The following is a 20,756-nucleotide window of genomic DNA, read 5'->3' as shown; positions in this document are numbered from 1 at the left end:
CAGGACCGGGCCTGGGCCAGGAGCCAGAGCTTACGGACCGGACTGGACTGGGCCAGACTATAGGTCTCAGTACTGTAGTGTGCAATATTGTGTACTGCACCGAACTAAACTGTACTGGACAGACCTATACTTAACTGTATTGAGCCACTACACTACTCATCACTTCACATATCAGCACAGGACTGATAGCAGAAGTCTGGAGACACAGAGCATTCTGCATAATGTACAGAGGTATCTTACTATACCGTGGAACAATCTGTATAAGGTGCAATAGGTGTTCACTGAGATCAGGGTAAAAGCACAGTACAGCGCAGTACAGCCCAGCAAGATCAGGGTAAAAGCACAGTACAGCACAGTAGAGCCCAGTGAGATCAGGGTAAAAGCACAGTACAGCGCAGTAGAGCCCAGTGAGATCAGGGTAAAAGCACAGTACAGCGCAGTAGAGCCCAGTGAGATCAAGGTAAAAGCACAGTACAGTGCAATAGAGCCCAGTGAGATCAGGGTAAAAGCACAGTACAGCGCAGTAGAGCCCAGTGAGATCAGGGTAAAAGCACAGTACAGCACAGTAGAGCCCAGTGAGATCAGGGTAAAAGCACAGTACAGCGCAGTAGAGCCCAGCGAGATCGGGGTAAAAGCACAGTACAGCGCAGTACAGCCCAGTGAGACCAGGAGATCAGGTTGTGGGGTTTCCAGGTCCAGGTATGAAGGCTGAGGACAGACCTGTGAAGCTGAATCCGCCCCTCTTCCAGGACAGGAGCGAGTCTGGGGGGTGACAAGGGCAGTAGGGTGCAGGGCTCCTCTCTGTCTCCCTGTGATGCGCTGAAGGGGCCTGTCTCAGGGAAGACAGCGCAGGACAGGAGAGCCTAGCAGTCCGGTCAGGACAGGGGACACAGCGGTACTCAGAGAGGGAATGTCCCACGCGCTGGGGTCCGACAGACAGCAACAGGGTGGGAAACAGGGCCTGGGGAGGGAACAGGCTCTCTCCCGGGGTTGATCCTGTCTCAGCCTGAGGCAGAGAGTCACCGGCACAGCTGGGCGGTCTGCTCCACACACCCACTCCTCTCTGTGCACCCGAGAGCCTCCTTTTTCCGGAGCAACTGAGCAATTCGCTCACTTACCCAGTGGCCAGCAGGGAAGGAGTGGGAGGCGGGACCCCAGGAGGTCCCCTGTGCACCTGAGGGGTGCAGCATGGGCCCCCACCCAGCACCTCCACCATCTTGGGGTGTGCTCTGGCAGTACGCTGCCTGTACCTAATAAACTGGCCGGTCCCCGCCCTGCTCCTGCGAGCAGGTTTGTGTTTGTCTTGCGGCTGTGCTCGGAGGAGACTTTGCTCTCCGCTTCTCTCAATCAGAAGGTTATTATCTGCCCCCTCCTCTTAATTACTCTCTTCTCGTTAATCAGCGGGAGGGGGGCGGGGGGGACTCTGGACCGGCGGGCGGAGATCTCAGGAGCAGTTTCTGATAGGCACCCTGGCGCCACCCCATACCGAGGGCGAATTTGGGGGTGACGACGCAGCCTTGGGGCGCCCCTGTGGGGAGCAGGGGGTCTGTTTGACGATGTCGGGGGGGAGCCTGGAGCTGGGCCCGCAGACGGGCTCAGGAGCAGCGCGTTTCCTCCGCAGGGCCGGGCCAGGCCGGGCAGGGCTGGCAGAGTTAAATATTGACAGGCCTGATAATCATTAACCTGCACTCAGCTCTGCGCTCTTAAGCTGAGCGCTGCCCTGGGACTGACAGTCCAGCTCCAGCACCAGGGCCCTCTCTCCTCTCTGTCCTTCTCTCTCCTCTCTCCCCTCTCTGTCCTTCTCTCTCCTCTCTCCTCTCTGTCCTTCTCTCTCCTCTCTGTCCTTCTCTCTCCTCTCTGTCCTTCTCTCTCCTCTCCTCTCTCCCCTCTCTGTCCTTCTCTCTCCTCTCCCCTCTCTGTCCTTCTCTCCCCTCTCTGTCCTTCTCTCTCCTCTCTGTCCTTCTCTCTCCTCTCCCCTCTCCCCTCTCTGTCCTTCTCTCCCCTCTCTCCTCTCCCCTCTCTGTCCTTCTCTCTCCTCTGGACAGGGGATAGGGCCGGGCCCACAGGACTGAGAGCCCGACCCCTGCGGGGATCCTGCAGAGAGATCCCAGTGTCCCGGTCGGCTGGGGATCGGTCCGGTGGGAGAGGTGACTCCGAGTCCCCGCGGGAGCGACCGGCGCCGGGAAGAGAGGGTGAGATTCTGGACCAGCGGCTCTGACCGGGAGAGGGGTTCTGACGGGCTTGTGGTTGTGAGAGGGACAGGGGTTCTGATGGGCTCGTGGTTGTGAGAGGGACAGGGGTTTTGATGGGTTCAATGGCTGATGGTGTTGATGGTTCTGTGAGTGGGACTGGGTTGATGGTTCTGAAGGGCTCATGGCTCTCTGCTGGCCCCAGTGCAGGTGGAAGAGAGCCCCTCTGAGCTCTGTTCTCAGGGGCAGAGACTTTCCAGAGTTCACGCGGCAAGTACACAGTTAGAATCCTCCAATTTAATTATTGAGCATTAATCCACATCTCACCTGGGCTGGGCACTGTGCTCTGATAAGGGCTCGATGATGTCACCGCCCACATCACGGACCCTGTTAGTGCAGGAATGAATCTGAAAGCACACAAAATGGCTGTCATGTCACCCCGCTGACACGGCAACGTGCACAGCACCGTCTGGGACGCAGACTTGTGCTCGTATCCGGTAAGAGAAATACACTGTGTTAATCATTAGAACAATTTCAGGGAGTGTTCAAGGCAGAAAGGTATGTTCCCACAATGCACGGCGTCACATATCACTTCCAGACCTGGAGGACTACAGCAAACTGTGTGGCAGTGCATCATGGGAGCTGTAGTCACTCGAGCGTCTATTCAGTGATTCTACAGACCTGGTGATGATGAGGATGGGGTGTTTATGTGAAGATACAGAGGAGGTGGGCTGAGTGTCTCTACAGTTACTCTACAGATCTGAGGATGAGGATGGTGTGTTAATGTGAAGATACAGAGGAGCTGGACTGAGTGTCTCTACAGTTACTCTACAGATCTGAGGATGAGGATGGAGTGTTAATGTGAAGATACAGAGGAGCTGGGCTGAGTGTCTCTACAGTTACTCTACAGATCTGAGGATGAGGATGAGCTCTGACGAGGGTCAGTCCTGCTCTCTTTGACTCTAATCTGCAGTGTGATGCAGCCAGAGAGAGAGAACAGCTCTCCTGGGCGCAGAACTGAGCTTTTATGGTTTTATGGTTCTGTTTTCGTATGGGTGGGAGGCTGGGTAAGTCAAAGTCTGAAAGATACAGAGAGAGACAGACAGGAAGAGAGAAAGACAGACAGTGAGAGAGACAGAGACAGGGAGAGAGACAGGAAGGGACAGAGAGGGAAAGAGACAGAGAGAGACAGTGGGGGGCGGACAGAAAGACTGGGGGCAAGTTTTTGCTCTGTGGGCTCCCTGCTCTGGCTATATTTAGAAGTACCATAAAGTTGCTCTGTTATCTAGATAGGTTTGCTCTTTGGCCAGTGGGTGGGAGGAGCAGAGCGTCTATGGTGGGGCTGTAAATTAGAGCTCATGGCCAGGAGATAGTGATCACATGACACACTGAGACTCAGTGGCATGAAGAATCTGAGGGCCAAACCCCAGTGAGATCAGGGTAAAAGCACAGTACAGTGCAGTAAGCCCAGTGAGATCAGGGTAAAAGCACAGTACAGCGCAGTAGAGCCCAGTGAGATCAGGGTAAAAGCACAGTACAGTGCAGTAAGCCCAGTGAGATCAGGGTAAAAGCACAGTACAGTGCAGTAAGCCCAGTGAGATCAGGGTAAAAGCACAGTACAGCGCAGTAGAGCCCAGTGAGATTAGGGTAAAAGCACAGTACAGTGCAGTAAGCCCAGTGAGATCAGGGTAAAAGCACAGTACAGCGCAGTAGAGCCCAGTGAGATCAGGGTAAAAGCACAGTACAGTGCAGTAAGCCCAGTGAGATCAGGGTAAAAGCACAGTACAGTGCAGTAAGCCCAGTGAGATCAGGGTAAAAGCACAGTACAGCGCAGCAGAGCCCAGTGAGATTAGGGTAAAAGCACAGTACAGCGCAGTAAGCCCAGTGAGTTCAGGGTAAAAGCACAGTACAGTGCAGTAAGCCCAGTGAGATCAGGGTAAAAGCACAGTACAGCGCAGTAGAGCCCAGTGAGATCAGAGTAAAAGCACAGTACAGCACAGTAGAGCCCAGTGAGATCAGTTTAAAAGCACAGTACAGCGCAGTAGAGCCCAGTGAGAACAGGGTAAAAGTACAGTACAGCGCAGTGCAGTAGAGCCCAGTGAGATAAGGGTAAATGCACAATACAGTGCAATAAAGCCCAGTGAGATCAGGGTAAAAGCACAGTACAGTGCAGTAATGCCCAGTGAGACTGTGGTAAAATTAACGTTGAAATAAACGTTTCAGTGCATATTTAACTGTCTACAGCAGATATGTGTTGCTCTGTGCCATGTAGCCAAATCTATTGCTGTTTCATGGCTCTGTGCTCAGTGTCAGTATTCTGTTATCTGTGTTCAGTGCTCAGTGTCAGTGCTCTGTGCTCTGTGCTCAGTGTCAGTATTCTGTTATCTGTGTTCAGTGCTCAGTGCTCTGTGCTCAGTGTCAGTATTCTGTTATCTGTGTTCAGTGCTCAGTGCTCTGTGCTCTGTGCTCAGTGTCAGTATTCTGTTATCTGTGTTCAGTGCTCAGTGCTCAGTGGTGTTACACGTCGGCCTGCTCTAACTCTCTGTCCTCTCTTCTCCACCCCAGGGCCTCAGTGTGTCCACCCAGCCAGCAGGGGGCAGCGCAGCCCTGCTCGACTGGCACTCGCTGGCTGTAACAGCAACTCCATGTGGAAGAGCTGTGGTTCCAGTGGAGCTGCTGTTACCTGCAGAGAGGAGCCCCTGTGCAGCAGACCGCAGGACCGGCCACCCTCCTCCTGGCCCCCGGAGGGGCACGGGGGGCCACGAGCCCGCAGGGCCAGGGGCGCAGGACGATGACCTATGAATTGACAGCCAGTGTTGTATGGCGCCTGCCTGTCAGTTCTATAGGCCACAGGCCTGCGGCCTCACTCCTGGACGCTCGGACAGCCCGACCACCCCCTTCGCTCCGAGAGACGCAGACAGATGTGGGGAACTGGGATTAGTGGGATAATAAAAGCCACAAGGCCTTTGGAATCTGTGTGTCCGTGTCTTTTTCTCTTTTCACTTTGTGTAAAGAAGTGGCTCCTCTTCTCAGTTTTAAAGGTACTTTCACTGGTGTCCTCAGGTGCACGTTTCACTGTTCCTGCAGTCCGTCAGTGTGGGACACTCCCTCCAGACTAAAGAGACTCAGTTCCTCCAGCCTGTCAGTGTGGGACACTCCCTCCAGACTAAAGAGACTCAGTTCCTCCAGCCTGTCAGTGTGGGACACTCCCTCCAGACTAAAGAGACTCAGTTCCTCCAGCCTGTCAGTGTTCATTCCCTTCAGCCCCGGAATGGGTCTGATTCCTGTTCTCTGGACTGACTCAGAAATGTTTTTTTTTCTATAACATGTTGATCACAGTCGTACACAATATTCTAAGCAAGACGTTAGTAGTGTGCTATACAATTCTAAGACAAGATCTCAGTTAAATTCTGCACTTTTCACTCTGTCTCCTGAGCTTCTGAGTGCCTACACAGAAACTGCTCCCCAGGTGTCTTGAATAGGATAGAATCTTTATTGTTATATTTATTTCAATTCGCTGGACACCAGTCCATCACAGGACACACACAAACACACACACCCTGGACAGGACACCAGTCTATCACAGGACACACACAAACACACACACCCTCGACAGGACACCAGTCCATCACAGGACACACACGCACTCACACACCCTGGACAGGACACCAGTCCATCACAGGACACACACGCACTCACACACCCTGGACAGGACACCAGTCCATCACAGGACACACACGCACTCACACACCCTGGACAGGACACACACACACACTCTGAACAGGACACTAGTCCATCACATCACCACACACTCACACCAGGGCCAATTTTCCAAAAGCCAATTAGACCTCCCAGCATGTGTTTGGACTGTATGAGGAAACCCACACAGACAGCACCCCAGGAATTGAACCAAAGGCAGCAGGGCCACTTTAACACAGAAGTACAGTACTCCCCAGATCCTGCGCTCAGTCTGACTGCACAGTCGTCCTGAGGGGGGTGTGATTGCAGGGCCTGGCCACGCGGTGGCGCTCCTGATTCAGGAATCTCGATATTGATATTGTCGCTCTGCCTGGGACACAGCTCGCTTCTCACTGTGAGCAATCCTGAAACTAATGACCAGCGAGCTCCAACTGGTGGGAATTTCCCAGGGACTGGGAATGCAGGTCTCTGTCCTGGGGTATTCCCACTGGGATGCCAATCTCCTTCCTGGAAGAGACCCAGGCATGGGGGATTCCCGGATATCTCCCTCCGGAACTTCCCCTCCTCCTCTGCTCCTGCTTTCACTTTCACTCCTTCATTATTCTCTCCGTCCCACTGTCAACCCATCTGGCTCCCAGTCCAGCCAGTGCAGTCCAGTCTGTCAGTGGAGTCTGATTATAATCCCAGTTAATAACTACTCCAGCTCCCAGTCCAGTCCAGCCTGCAGTGTGTTACCGTGAGTGGGATTATATAGCGCTTTTCTGGACACTCCACTCAAAGCGCTTTACAGGTAATGGGGTCTCCCCTCCACCACCACCAATGTGCAGCCCCACCTGGATGATGCGACGGCAGCCATAGTGCGCCAGAACGCTCACCACACATCAGCTCTCAGTGGGGAGGAGAGCAGAGTAATGTTGCCAATTCATAGAGGGGGATTATTAGGAGGCCATGATTGATAAAGGCCGATGGGAAATTTGGCCAGGACGCCGGGGTACACCTCTACTCTTTTTGAGAAACACCCTGGGATTTTTAATGACCACAGAGAGTCAGGACCTCGGTTTTACATCTCATCCGAAGGACGGCGCCTGTTTACAGTATAGTGTCCCCGTCACTACCTGCTGGCCCCACTAACACCTCTTCCAGCAGCAGCCTCAGTTTTTCCCAGGAGTCTCCCATCCAGGTACTGACCAGGCTCACACCTGCTGAGCTTCAGTGGGTTGCCAGTTGTGAGTTGCAGGGTGATATGGCTGCTGGCCATATAATATAATCCCAGTTTATAACTACTCCAGCTCCCAGTCCAGTCCAGCCTGCAGTGTGTTACTGTGAGTGGGATTATAATCCCAGTTGATAACTACACCAGCTCCCAGTCCAGCCCGCGGTGGTTCGGGTGGGAGCGGTGTCCCCGCGGGGCCGCGACCTGAGGGCGCTGGGTCCCCTCTTCCGTGCGTGATGACCCGACACCTGTCTCCTTCCTCTCCAGGACCGGCTCCCGCTGGGCTCACGGGCGGAGCGGGCGGCCGATAAGACAGGCAGACTGTTTTACTTTCAGTTACCAGTTGCAAAATGTTTCACTTGAGAAAGACCTGAAATCCCGCTCCGCACCAACTCTGCGTGCGTCAGCAGTAAAGCCCCGGGATTTCTCACGAGCCCCACGGCCTCTGGCGCAAGCTGAGGTCCGACGGGACCGTGGGTTTACAGATCTACGCCACCGCCGGGCGCTGTGGATCCTTACGTAACTGTGTGCGCGTACCCGTGTGTTAGGTGTGTGTGTGCGTGTGCGCGTATGCGCGCCCTACCCAAGATGGCGGCCGCTGACGTCGCACCAATCAGGCGGCCAGACCCGGGGGTCACGTGCCGGGGGGCGGAGGGGGGCACGCTCCAGCTGCTCGAGACCGGGAGAGCCAGCTCACGAGCGGCGGCCGTGTCGGAGGAGAGACGGGCGGACGGACGGACTCGCTGTGTATCGGACCCTGATCCGGCCTCAGGCCCGAAACAGAACAGCTTCCCCGCTGCGACAGGACCCCGGCGCCAGCGGTGGTCCTCGTTTCTGAACCCGGGTCGCCGACAGGGAGGGACCCCGACTCCCCCAGAGCGCCGGGCGGCGAGGCCAGACCCCCACCCGCCGGCCCCCCAGCACAGGCTCCGCCGCCAGTCGGCCCGCACCCCCCCCCGCTCCTGCCCCGCCGCCGGCAGCCGCCAGGATGTTCAGCTGGGCGAGCAAGGACGGGCGGCGCAAGAAGGACCCGGAGCTGTTCCAGACGGTGTCGGACGGGCTGCGGCGCCTGTACCGGAACAAGCTGCTGCCGCTCGAGGACGCGTACCGCTTCCACGACTTCCACTCGCCGGCGCTGGAGGACGCCGACTTCGACAACAAGCCCATGGTGCTGCTGGTGGGCCAGTACTCCACCGGCAAGACCACCTTCATCCGCCACCTGATGGAGCAGGACTTCCCCGGCATGCGCATCGGCCCCGAGCCCACCACCGACTCCTTCATCGCCGTCATGTACGGGGAGCAGGAGGGCGTGGTGCCGGGCAACGCGCTGGTCGTGGACCCCAAGAAGCCCTTCCGCAAGCTCAACGCCTTCGGCAACGCCTTCCTCAACCGGTGAGGCGACCGCTCTGCCCACGCGTGTCCGTGGGAGCCGGGCTCTTCCAGCCGGGGCGCGGGGTGGGGTGGGTGGTTGTCTTGGTTTCTTTGCCCGACTTTCAACGCGTTTCGGGTCAGAGCGAAAGCCGGCCCCGGGACGTGACTCTCCCACGCCTCGCGTGTTTTTACAACAGTCTTATCGACACGGGCATCTGTCCTCTGTCACCTTCTGCCCTCCGCACCCAGCCCCGGAGCGGGGATCCCTCTCGTGTTTCCTGGAAAGCCCGTGATCCCCCACCCTCTCCCGGGACCCACGGGCATCCTGTTCCTCGGTCGCGAGTGGGCAGCTCTCGGGGGTCGGGGCGCATAGGGCTGCGCTCCTGCCCCCAGCCGACAGCCGCTCCGCTGCCCCGGGTCTATAAAAGGAAACGTGCCGCGCGGGCGGAATGCGAGTTTCTGCACCCTGAGCAGCAGCACCACAGGGCTCCTGCTGCCCCTTAACCTCCCGGCGGTGTGTGTCGGGTTTCTCCTGCGAAAACAGACTCACTGACACTGCAGGCTGGACTGGACTGGCTGGACTGGGAGCTGGATTAGTTCTTCACTGGGATTATACTCAGACTCCACTGACACTGATAGAGCAGTCTGAGACACTGCAGGCTGGACTGGACTGGGAGCTGGATTAGTTCTTCATCAGACTCCACTGACACTGACAGAGCAGTCTGACACACTGCAGGCTGGACTGGACTGGCTGGACTGGGAGCTGGATTAGTTCTTCACTGGGATTATACTCAGACTCACTGACACTGACAGAGCAGTATGACACACTGCAGGCTGGACTGGACTGGGAGCTGGATTAGTTCTTCACTGGGATTATAATCCGACTCACTGACAGAGCAGTCTGAGACACTGCAGGCTGGATTGGACTGGGAGCTGAATTAGTTCTTCATCAGACTCCACTGACACTGACAGAGCAGTCTGACACACTGCAGGCTGGACTGGACTGGCTGGACTGGGAGCTGGATTAGTTACTAAAGTAGATTATAATCAGAATCTCATTTACATCTGACTGTACTGTGAGCTGGATTAGCTATTAACTGGGTTTATAATCAGACTCACGGACAGAGCAGTCTGAGACACTGCAGGCTGGACTGACTGGACTGGGTTTATTAACTCAAATCAGCCTCCTCTTGTGGTTCAGGGTTTTGCTGGTGTCTTGAGCAAGAGGGCCGACCCGCCCAGCGCCTCGGGGTCCGAGAGCTCCTCCCTCTCTGGGCAGGAGAGCCTGCTGCTGGAGGAGCCAGGCTCTCGGTCCGTCTCTCGGCTGTTCGGAGGGATTGGATTCCTCTGCTGTGTGTGGGGTGGGGTCCCCTGGCTGCCCGGTGGGGCGCTCGGCGCTGGTAAAACCCGGAGCGGATCAGGCTGCTGTGCAGCGGGAGTCGGGCCTGGTCTTGTCGAAGTGGCCTCTGGTCTTTCGCGGTGCTGTGAGACCCGTGACCCGGGTCAGGAGCCCGTGAATTCTGCTCTTTCCTGACACGCTGTCTCCCGACTGACTTTAATTCTTCATGCTGTGCAGCTGACTCCCTGTCTGTGTGTTCAGGGGCAGCCGACCCCCGACACACTCAGGGTGCTGTCTGGTGTGTTCAGGGGCAGCCGACCCCCGACACACTCAGGGTGCTGTCTGGTGTGTTCAGGGGCAGCAGACCCCCGACACGCTCAGGGTGCTGGCCAGTGTGTTCAGGGGCAGCAGGCCCCCAACACACTCAGGGTGCTGTCTGGTGTGTTCAGGGGCAGCAGGCCCCCGACACGCTCAGGGTGCTGTCTGGTGTGTTCAGGGGCAGCCGACCCCCGACACACTCAGGGTGCTGGCCGGTGTGTTCAGGGGCAGCCGACCCCCGACACGCTCAGGGTGCTGGCCGGTGTGTTCAGGGGCAGCCGACCCCCGACACGCTCAGGGTGCTATCTGGTGTGTTCAGGGGCAGCAGACCAGTAAGACAGCAGCAGCCTGTTTCAGACTAGCGAGACCCGTGGAGCCTCGGTCCGGGCGCCGGGCTGGGCTGGGCTGGGCTGGGCTCGGGTCCTCTCTGCCTGTGCCTCTCCGCGCCGTCTCCCTCCCCCCCTCCCTCCCTGACAGCTGCCGGGGGAGGGGAGTGGAAAGACAAGCCGGGCTTTCTCTCTCTCTCTCTGGAAAACCCACCTGCTCCGCGCCTGGAAAGAGTGGCTCAGCGCTCCGGGAGGAGAGAGGCATGAAGGACAGCCGGGCCGCGGGGGAGGGGAGCGGCTTCGGAGCGGCCCGGAGCGCCGGCTGGAGGACGCTGGGATACCGCGGGCTGTGGGAATGCGGATCGCGGGGGTCGCGGTCGGGGTCCTGGCCCGGCGGGGGCGGGGCGGTGTTCAGGTCCGCTGGTAAAGCCAGGAGCGGATCAGGCTGGTCATTTCCCCGGAGTCTGCGGAGCGAGCGTGCGGTCTCCCCCAGGGGCGCTCAGCAGGCCTGGGACGGGGCTCGCCGGGCAGCAGTTTGGGGAAGTTTGAGAAGGGGGGGGCGAGTGGTTTGTGTGGCGGCCGGGGGGGTCGGGGTCACCGGTGAGGTCAGCTTCCAGGCCCTGTTCCTCCGTCAGACCGCGAGCGAAACACAGCTCAGTCTTTCAAAACACTGCTGTTTCATTTCCTCTCCGCTGTGTGTGCGCGTGTGTGCGCGCGTGTGTGCGTGCACGTCCTGCCCTGCTCTGCGCTAACCGCCCCTCTCTCCTCTGCCCCAGGTTCATGTGCGCCCAGATGCCCAACCCTGTGCTGGAGAGCATCAGCATCATCGACACGCCGGGCATCCTGTCAGGAGAGAAGCAGCGCATCAGCCGAGGTCGGTCTGCCCGTCTGTGTGCCTCCCGCCCTGCTCAGGCCTGCCCTGTTCCACGCTCCCACCACCCTCGGCGCAGAGTGAACGGCGCTCCCCCGCGGGGCCCGGCCCGTGCGCGTCTCCTCACTCTGTCGAAATCCGGCTGGGCAGGCGTTCTCGGGTCGCCTCTCTGTCCGAGACCCCAAAGTCTCGCTTCTCCCAGCAGTCCGGCCGCTGTGGACGGTGGGGACTGACCGCTGGGCTTGAGCGGACCCGCGCGAGCGTCTGAGTGGGGCCCTGTGGGGTCGGTGTCTGCTCTCCCGTGTGCGGGGCTCCCAGCTCCTACAAGTGACAGGGGCAGCTGTGTGTGTGTGTGTCTTCCTGCGCTGGCTGCGGAGGGGGCTGTGTGTGTGTGTGTGGGGGGGTTTCTCTTCCTGCCCGCCTGTGTGGGGGTGCTGAGTGGCGCAGGGAGATAACCTCTGACGAAGCGCAGGGCAGCGGAGCAGGAAACAGCTGCTCCAGCAGAGAGACAGGGGGACAGGCAGCGCTGTGTGTGCTGTGTCTCTCACACTGCTGTGTGTCGCCCCTGTGTGCGCTGTGTCTCTCACACTGCTGTGTGTCGCCCCTGTGTGCGCTGTGTCTCTCACACTGCGGTGTGTCGCCCCTGTGTGCGCTGTGTCTCTCACACTGCGGTGTGTCGCCCCTGTGTGCGCTGTGTCTCTCACACTGCGGTGTGTCGCCCCTGTGTGCGCTGTGTCTCTCACACTGCGGTGTGTCGCCCCTGTGTGCGCTGTGTCTCTCACACTGCGGTGTGTCGCCCCTGTGTGCGCTGTGTCTCTCACACTGCGGTGTGTCGCCCCTGTGTGCGCTGTGTCTCTCACACTGCGGTGTGTCGCCCCTGTGTGCGCTGTGTCTCTCACACTGCGGTGTGTCGCCCCTGTGTGCGCTGTGTCTCTCACACTGCGGTGTGTCGCCCCTGTGTGCGCTGTGTCTCTCACACTGCGGTGTGTCGCCCCTGTGTGCGCTGTGTCTCTCACACTGCGGTGTGTCGCCCCTGTGTGCGCTGTGTCTCTCACACTGCGGTGTGTCGCCCCTGTGTGCGCTGTGTCTCTCACACTGCGGTGTGTCGCCCCTGTGTGCGCTGTGTCTCTCACACTGCGGTGTGTCGCCCCTGTGTGCGCTGTGTCTCTCACACTGCGGTGTGTCGCCCCTGTGTGCGCTGTGTCTCTCACACTGCGGTGTGTCGCCCCTGTGTGCGCTGTGTCTCTCACACTGCGGTGTGCTGTCAGCTCCTCGTGTGTGATGGAGGTGCGAGCTGCTGTGTCTGGGGGTGCGGACTGAGCGCCGGTGGGGGTGCAGGGTCTCGGGGTGTATGGGGGTGCTGTGCTGCCCTCGGACTGTCAGGGATGATGGAGCCCCAGTGGCGCCGGCCCTGGCTCTGGCCCTGGCTCTGGCCCAGCCTGTCCTTGTCTGTGCTCGGCGCTGGGAGCAGTGAGGTCACTGTTTATCTGCCAGAGGAAGGCTGCGGCAGGGGTCACTCGGGGGTCATGCTGTCCCCGTACTCGCCAGCGCCTCGCTGACCTGGGGTCCCGATCCGCTCCGCAGTCTGCTCCGCTCCAGGCTCTGCAGCCACCTTGGAAAGCCTGGAGTGGATCACACTGCGGAGCGGATCACCGCGGCGGAGCTGGGGTACGACTGCAGGTGGCGCACCGTGGTTACGCGCTGGCGTCCTGTTGCGGCGGGCGAGTGCCCGCTGAAGCCAGCGTGGTTTTCGGAGAAACCCCAGATCCGCAATCCAGCTCACCGCAGCAGGGGAAGTGCGAGCAACAGGGAGAGAGGCGTTGAATTTCTTCAGTCCTTTAGTCCTTCCCCATGGTGTGTGTGTGTGTCCTGCTGCTGCCTGGCTCTGTCTCTCTCTCTCTGCCCTCCTGCTGCCTGGCTCTGTCTCTCTCTCTCTGCCCTCCTGCTGCCTGGCTCTGTCTCTCTCTCTCTGTCCTCCTGCTGCCTGGCTCTGTCTCTCTCTCTCTGTCCTCCTGCTGCCTGGCTCTGTCTCTCTCTCTCTGTCCTCCTGCTGCCTGGCTCTGTCTCTCTCTCTGCTCTTTCCTGCCTAGTTCAGGTGGGGAGCTGCGTCAGCATGCGTAGGCTGTAAAGGAACAAGTAACAGGTTTATTTCATGCTGTAAAAAAGAAGAGAGAAAAATCTTCTCCATGTCTGCTTGTTCCTGGTGCCTTGGAGGGTGGAGAATTGGGGGGCCTGGTCTTCGTCTGGCTTGAAGTAAGGAGGCTCCTGCAGGAGAGGGGGGGCTGCCTGCCCACGGAGGGTGTGGGAGGGACCCCTCCTCCTCCTCCTCCTCCTCCTCCTCCTCCTCTGTCCAGGACGTGCCCTGGGGTGGACCGGCGTGCTGAAGGTCAGAGGGCTGGACAGGACCGGGCCGAGGACGGTTCGGTCCGGTCCGGTCCAGTCCAGGAGGGGCTGAGTCGAGCAGGCGCCGCAGTGTTTGGAAGTTCACGCTCAGCGGTTTTATGAACCTGGGACTCGGAGTGCCGCTGAGCTGCAGCTCGGATCTCTGCCCCTGGAGTTTGGCCTCTTGGGGATGTTTATCTCGTTATCGGATGTTTTATGAGATCTGGGAGCAATTCTCCCGATAAGACAAAGAACTTGTTGGACTTTACTTCCCATGAGCTCGATTAGTGCTAACTTTGGCAGGTTATTAGAGCAGATTCCCACTGACAGAGCAGTCTGAGACACTGCAGGCTGGACTGGACTGGGAGCTGGATTAGTTATTAACTGGGATTATAATCAGACTCCACTGACACTGACAGAGCAGTCTGAGACACTGCAGGCTAGACTGGACTGGCTGGACTGGGAGCTGGATTAGTTATTAACTGGGATTATAATCAGACTCCACTGACACTGACAGAGCAGTCTGAGACACTGCAGGCTAGACTGGACTGGGAGCTGGATTAGTTATTAACTGGGATTAAATCAGACTCCGCTGACGGACTGGACTGGCTGGACTGGGAGCGGAGTTATTAATGTGCCGGTGTCTCCGAAGCCGGGCTGGGCTCTGCTCTCTCCGGGATTCTTCCTGTTCGGAGTGTGGCGAGCTCCTCCAGAGCTTTCCGAGGAGGCAGAGGAAAGGCTGTGTTTAGGTTTCGGTTTCCTCGAGCAGGATAAACTGGATTTTTCCTTGCGTGTGACCTGTTTGGCGACTCGCAGGAGACGGTGTCGCGCTGCGGGCGCCCCCAGCAGGTTCCAGGAAGCCCACGCTGCCGGTTCGGGGTCACGCGGGGCGCCCTGCTGAGTTGGCGTTCCGATCTGCTGAGCTCGTCACTCGTGGAGAGCGGTCAAGAGGAACTGGTGCCGTTGATAACAGAGCAGTACTGTCTGTGTGCTCGCTCGCTCTCTGTTAATCAGTGCCGGCCTCTGTCCCTCCTCTCCCTCCTCTCTCTCGCGCTCTGCGAGCTCAGAGCTTCTCTTCCCTAGAAACTCTGCTCCGTGTTTCTCCTTCTGCCCCACAGGGGGCAGCTGCCTTTGCCCGCCCCCCCCCTGCCCCTCTCAGATGGAGACGTCAGACCCCCACGAGCCGCGGTGTCTGCTCTCTCGGGCCGCGCTCACCCCCGTCTCCGTCCCCCCAGGCTACGACTTCGCCGCCGTGCTGGAGTGGTTCGCCGAGCGGGTCGACCGCATCATCCTGCTGTTCGACGCCCACAAGCTGGACATCTCGGACGAGTTCTCGGAGGTCATCCGCGCCCTCAAGAACCACGAGGACAAGATGCGGGTGGTGCTGAACAAGGCCGACCAGATCGAGACGCAGCAGCTGATGCGGGTGTACGGCGCCCTCATGTGGTCGCTGGGCAAGATCGTCAACACGCCGGAGGTGGTGCGCGTCTACATCGGCTCCTTCTGGGCGCAGCCCCTGCTGGTGCCCGACAACCGCAAGCTGTTCGAGGCCGAGGAGCAGGACTTGTTCCGGGACATCCAGGGCCTGCCGCGCAACGCCGCGCTGCGCAAGCTCAACGACCTCATCAAGCGCGCGCGGCTCGCCAAGGTAACGGCCCGCCGTCGGGCGGCGCGGCTGCGTCCGCTGGCCGGAGTCGTCCCGGCCTGCCTGACCCCCCCCCTCTCTCTCTCTCCCCCCCAGGTCCACGCCTACATCATCAGCTCCCTGAAGAAAGAGATGCCCAACGTGTTCGGGAAGGATAACAAGAAGAAGGATCTGATCGCCAACCTGGGCGAGATCTACCTGAAGATCGAGAAGGAGCACCAGATCTCCCCGGGCGACTTCCCCAACCTCAAGAAGATGCAGGTACTGCCCCCCCCCACCCCCCTGCGATGCCCTTCCAGTCCGGCCCCTCAGTCCTCCGGCTCCCAGGGAGGATCACAGTCTTGTTCACCAGCGTCTTTTCTCCTCTGTCCCCCGGCAGTCTGCAGTGTTAACCCCTCCCCTCCTGGCCTGGTGCTCGCTGTGTGGCAGTGACCCCCTCTCCCCCACTCCTCGCCCCGTAAGGCCGTGGCCCCTCCCCCCTCTCGCCCCCTATGGCCGTGGCCCCTCCCCCCCTCTCGCCCCGTATGGCCGTGGCCCCTCCCCCCCTCTCGCCCCGTATGGCCGTGGCCCCTCCCCCCCTCTCGCCCCGTAAGGCCGTGGCCCCTCCCCCCTCTCGCCCCGTATGGCCGTGACTCCTCCTCCCCTCGCCCCGTAAGGCCGTGGCCCCTCCCCCCTCTCGGCCTGTATGGCCGTGGCCCCTCCCCCTCTCGCCCCCTAAGGCCGTGACCCCTCCTCCTCTCGCCCCATAAGGCCGTGGCCCCTCCCCCCTCTCGCCCCGTAAGGCCGTGACTCCTCCTCCTCTCTCTGTACAGGAGCTCCTGGCTACCCAGGACTTCAGCAAGTTCCAGTCCCTGAAGCCCAAGCTGATGGAGGCGGTGGAGGACATGCTGGCCAACGACATCGCCCGGCTGATGACCCTGGTGCGGCAGGAGGAGGCGGCCATGCCCAGCCAGGCGGTCAAGGGCGGCGCCTTCGAGGGCACCATGAACGGGCCGTTCGGGCACGGCTACGGCGAGGGCGCGGGCGAGGGCATCGACGAGATCGAGTGGGTGGTGGGGCGCGACAAGCCCAACTACGACGAGATCTTCTACACGCTGTCGCCCGTCAACGGCAAGGTGTCGGGCGCCAGCGCCAAGAGGGAGATGGTGAAGTCCAAGCTGCCCAACACCGTCCTGGGCAAGATCTGGAAGCTGGCCGACGTGGACAAGGACGGTTTCCTGGACGACGAGGAGTTCGCCCTCGCCAACCACCTGATCAAGGTGAAGCTGGAGGGGCACGAGCTGCCCGCCGATCTGCCCCCCCACCTGGTGCCGCCCTCCAAGCGCGGCACCGCGCAGTGAGTGAGGGGGGCGTCGGGGGCTGGGGTGCGGGGGGTGCGTGCGTGTGTGTGTGTGTGAGGCGGGGCGAGACCTCGGTCGCTCAGAACAAATCTGCAGGGTGAGCTTGGGGTCCGCTCGGCGCTTCGGCCGCAGTCTCGCACCCGGGCCCAGGCGCCCAGGGGGGCATCATTGTAAACCAAACCTACGTAAAACCGCCGCGATGTTAATCCTCTAGAAGAGACGCCAACACGAGGTGTCAACACTTGCTAACTTGTACAGCTCTGGGCTCGCCTGTCCGCGCTGCGAGAATTTTCCGCCTTCTGATTTTCCCCCTCCCTCTCTCTTGCAATCATTTTAATCGCCTGTCTGGAAGCGCTCAGATCTGTCCGTCTTTCCACGTCACTCCAGCGCCGCAGAGAACCGGGACCCAGTGCCGGTCCTGCTCCCGGTCCCAACCTCGGGGCGCAGCGCCCGGGACTGGGGGTGTTCTCAACACCCGTCCCGATTTTGCCCATTCGAAAATACCCCCCCCCCCCCTCCCCACACACGTGAACGAGAGGGCTGACTTGCCCCAGGGGTCAGAGGGTCTAGACACACCGTCCCCCCAGGACTGGACTGGACAGTCCTGTTCTAGACACACCGTCCCCCCAGGACTGGACTGGAAAGCCCTGTTCTAGACACACGGACCCTCCAGGACCTGGACTGGACAGCCCTGTTCTAGACACACCGTCCCTCCAGGACCTGGACTGGACAGCCCTGTTCTAGACACACCGTCCCTCCAGGACCGACTGGACAGCCCTGTTCTAGACACACTGTCCCTCCAGGACCTGGACTGGACAGCCCTGTTCTAGACACACCGTCCCTCCAGGACCTGGACTGGACAGCCCTGTTCTAGACACACCGTCCCTCCAGGACCGACTGGACAGCCCTGTTCTAGACACACCGTCCCCCCAGGACTGGACTGGACAGCCCTGTTCTAGACACACCGTCCCCCCAGGACCTGGACTGGACAGCCCTGTTCTAGACACACCGTCCCCCCAGGACTGGACTGGACAGCCCTGTTCTAGACACACTGACCCTCCAGGACTGGACTGGACAGCCCTGTTCTAGACACACTGACCCTCCAGGACTGGACTGGACAGCCCTGTTCTAGACACACGGACCCTCCAGGACCTGGACTGGACAGCCCTGTTCTAGACACACCGTCCCTCCAGGACCTGGACTGGACAGCCCTGTTCTAGACACACCGTCCCTCCAGGACCGACTGGACAGCCCTGTTCTAGACACACCGTCCCTCCAGGACCTGGACTGGACAGCCCTGTTCTAGACACACTGACCCTCCAGGACCTGGACTGGACAGCCCTGTTCTAGACACACCGACCCTCCAGGACCTGGACTGGACAGCCCTGTTCTAGACACACCGTCCCTCCAGGACCTGGACCGACCAGCCCTGTTCTGGACACACTGACCCTCCAGCACCGGACTGGGCAGCCCTGTTCTAGACACACTGACCCTCCAGTCAGTGACCGGACAGGGCTGCTGTTGACGTCCTATTTTCCAAAGATACACAAGCGCTAAAGGGATGCCCGGGGTGGTGGGCGTGCAGTCCGTTTGCAGTCCCTGCTCCAGCCCGCGGGGAGCTGGGCACAGCTCTCCTGCTCCAAGTGCCTGCGGTGCGAGCCCTCCCTGAGCGCTGGGGTGTGGCGCCGCACTGCTCCTGCTGTGAAAAGTGCCTCCATAACGCTGCTTCTCCAGGCTCTGTAGCTCCGTCTCCTCATCTTCCTGCTGCTTCCTTCGGCGCGCCGGTGATCGGAGAGAGTCTGGCTGTGACTCGCTCTGCGGCGCGTGTGTGAGAGAGAGACCGGTCCTGCCTCAAACCCAGGCTCTGCTGGGGGCTGCTGCTCAAGGCCCAGAAGTCCGAGGTGAATGGTTACCGGGAATTTCCAGAAGGATCCGGCTCGGGGGGCAGAGCCTGGGTTTCAGGGGGGCAGGTCAGCAGTCCTGATGCTGCCACTGTGAAAGACACTCGTCCTCGTCGCTCTGTCGAGCGGGCGAGGGATCTACCTTCCTGTCTCCTCTTCCTGTTTCTATTTAATTTTGGAATTAAACCACTACACCCTGTGACCCTGTGTGGCTGTGATTTCTTATAGCTGGCTGTGGTACCGATCAATACTGATTCTGTTGTAAATCAGGCATCCTGCACCCCTGACTTACAGACAGAATCCCTGCTGGGTCTCCACTGTCCTCACACCTGTGTCAGAGTGACACTGTACCTGCTGGGTCTCCACTGTCCTCACACCTGTGTCAGAGTGACACACTGTACCTGCTGGGTCTCCACTGTCCTCACACCTGTGTCAGAGTGACACTGTACCTGCTGAGTCTCCACTGTCCTCACACCTGTGTCAGAGTGACACTGTACCTGCTGGGTCTCCACTGTCCTCACACCTGTGTCAGAGTGACACTGTACCTGCTGGGTCTCCACTGTCCTCACACCCGTGTCAGAGTGACACACTGTACCTGCTGGGTCTCCACTGTCCTCACACCTGTGTCAGAGTGACACACTGTACCTGCTGGGTCTCCACTGTCCTCACACCTGTGTCAGTGACACACTGTACCTGCTGGGTCTCCACTGTCCTCACACCTGTGTCAGAGTGACACTGTACCTGCTGGGTCTCCACTGTCCCCACACCTGTGTCAGAGTGACACACTGTACCTGCTGGGTCTCCACTGTCCTCACACCTGTGTCAGAGTGACACACTGTACCTGCTGGGTCTCCACTGTCCTCACACCTGTGTCAGAAGGGTTATAATTCCTATACCGGAGAGTGTGTTTCTGCTTCGGCTGGAGACTGTCTTTGTGAGGATGGGGAGAATGTTTATGTTTATATACTGTCTATATGTCCACAGGAGGTGACAGGTGTCAGGTGACAGGAGCTGAGCCACTCTGACCTTCACTCTGTGTCTTGGAGTTCAGATGTAGACACGCACACACGTGTACGAAACCAGTCTGGGAGATTCTGGCACGTGTGTCTGCCTGCGTTATCTCTTGTTATCTCTGCACGAGGGATGAGGGAGTTTTTCCACAATCCTCAGCACTTCCACTTTCTGTCTCGTCAGTGTCGTTCTCAGAGAGGCGGGCCCAGGCTCGTCCCCGGAGAGCAGCAGGAGACTGCGGATCCGCTCCGGGTTTTCCACCAGACCGTGATCCCACGCAGCAGGCTGACGATCTGTTTTCTCGTTCTCTTCACTGCAGACAGGCCGGGGGTGAAAGGTCAAAGGTTTTAATGAGGTCCTTAACTTTCTCTCTGCACAAAGCTGGAGATCTGTGCTCTTTAAGAGCAGAGAATTCCTCGAGACGCGCCCCTTTGAACTGTAATTCAATACAGCTTTATTGGCAAAACGGATGAGCCAGTGTTGCCAAAGCATTTACAATAAACACGTCTCCCGACATTTACACGACAAACATGCTGGAGGTTTACTTGTGTCAGGGTCCGTTTCTCCTTGCTCTCTCGTACCCTGGTCCATACGCAGCTCGCGGGTGTTGTCTGTTTAGGGTCCTGTAGCACTGCAGTTTGTGTTGTGCCTGTGTGTGTGTCCCAGTCGGTAAGGTGGTGTTTGGTTTCATTTTAGCGTTGTGTTTCCTGGGGGTGAGGTAGTGTTGTCCAGTGTGTGTTGTGTGTCTCAGGGAGGTGTCCATTGTGTGTTGTGTGTGTCCCAGTGGGTGAGGTAGTGTTGTTTGATACTTGTTGTTATTATTATTATTATTATTATTATTATTATTATTATTATTATTATTATTGTTTGTATCTGCGGACCGCAAGGAAAATAAACAATTGTTGCTGTTCTGCGATTTAGCCACACGGTGGCAGCGGAGGGCAGCCTTCGGCGCTGAGCTGCAGTGACACATTGTAGACGGCAGAGGGCGGCGCGGTAGATTTTCACAAAGGTCCCGGCCTTACTTGGCGTGAAGCAGCGATGCGGGAGATAACTGAGCTACGACCCACCCCCCCCGCCGGCAGGAGGCTCAGCCTCTGTACGCAGCCCCGGGGGGCAACCTGAGCCCTCGATCTGCCTCCCGTGGCGTG

The 20,756-nt window shown here is 59.0% G+C and overlaps 1 protein-coding gene and 1 long non-coding RNA gene across 3 annotated transcripts; both read left to right on the top strand.

The window, feature by feature from the left end:
• The first annotated feature begins 1,737 nt into the window (after positions 1-1,737).
• On the top strand, positions 1,738-5,161 carry LOC107075863 (uncharacterized). Its single transcript, XR_011182498.1, has 3 exons — positions 1,738-2,192; positions 3,013-3,129; positions 4,755-5,161. It is a non-coding gene; the product is annotated as an uncharacterized lncRNA (long non-coding RNA).
• Positions 5,162-7,751: 2,590 nt separating this feature from the next.
• ehd1a (EH-domain containing 1a) lies at positions 7,752-18,796 on the top strand. Of its 2 annotated transcripts, XM_069180611.1 has the most exons (5): positions 7,754-8,493; positions 11,232-11,329; positions 14,944-15,356; positions 15,450-15,614; positions 16,166-18,796. In XM_069180611.1, the coding sequence occupies exons 1-5, from the start codon at positions 8,090-8,092 to the stop codon at positions 16,691-16,693; spliced, it is 1,608 nt and encodes a 535-aa protein (XP_069036712.1). In that variant the 5' UTR covers positions 7,754-8,089; the 3' UTR covers positions 16,694-18,796. The 2 variants fall into 2 exon arrangements, with proteins under 2 accessions (XP_069036711.1, XP_069036712.1); XM_069180610.1 differs by having other exon boundaries at positions 7,752-8,493; positions 14,944-15,614.
• The last annotated feature ends 1,960 nt before the right edge of the window (positions 18,797-20,756 follow it).

This window comes from Lepisosteus oculatus, chromosome 18, assembly GCF_040954835.1.
Source record: "Lepisosteus oculatus isolate fLepOcu1 chromosome 18, fLepOcu1.hap2, whole genome shotgun sequence".
Lineage (NCBI taxonomy): Eukaryota > Metazoa > Chordata > Actinopteri > Semionotiformes > Lepisosteidae > Lepisosteus > Lepisosteus oculatus.
The sequence above is the reverse complement of the archived record's forward strand: the minus strand, read 5'-3'. Positions and strand labels throughout refer to the sequence as shown.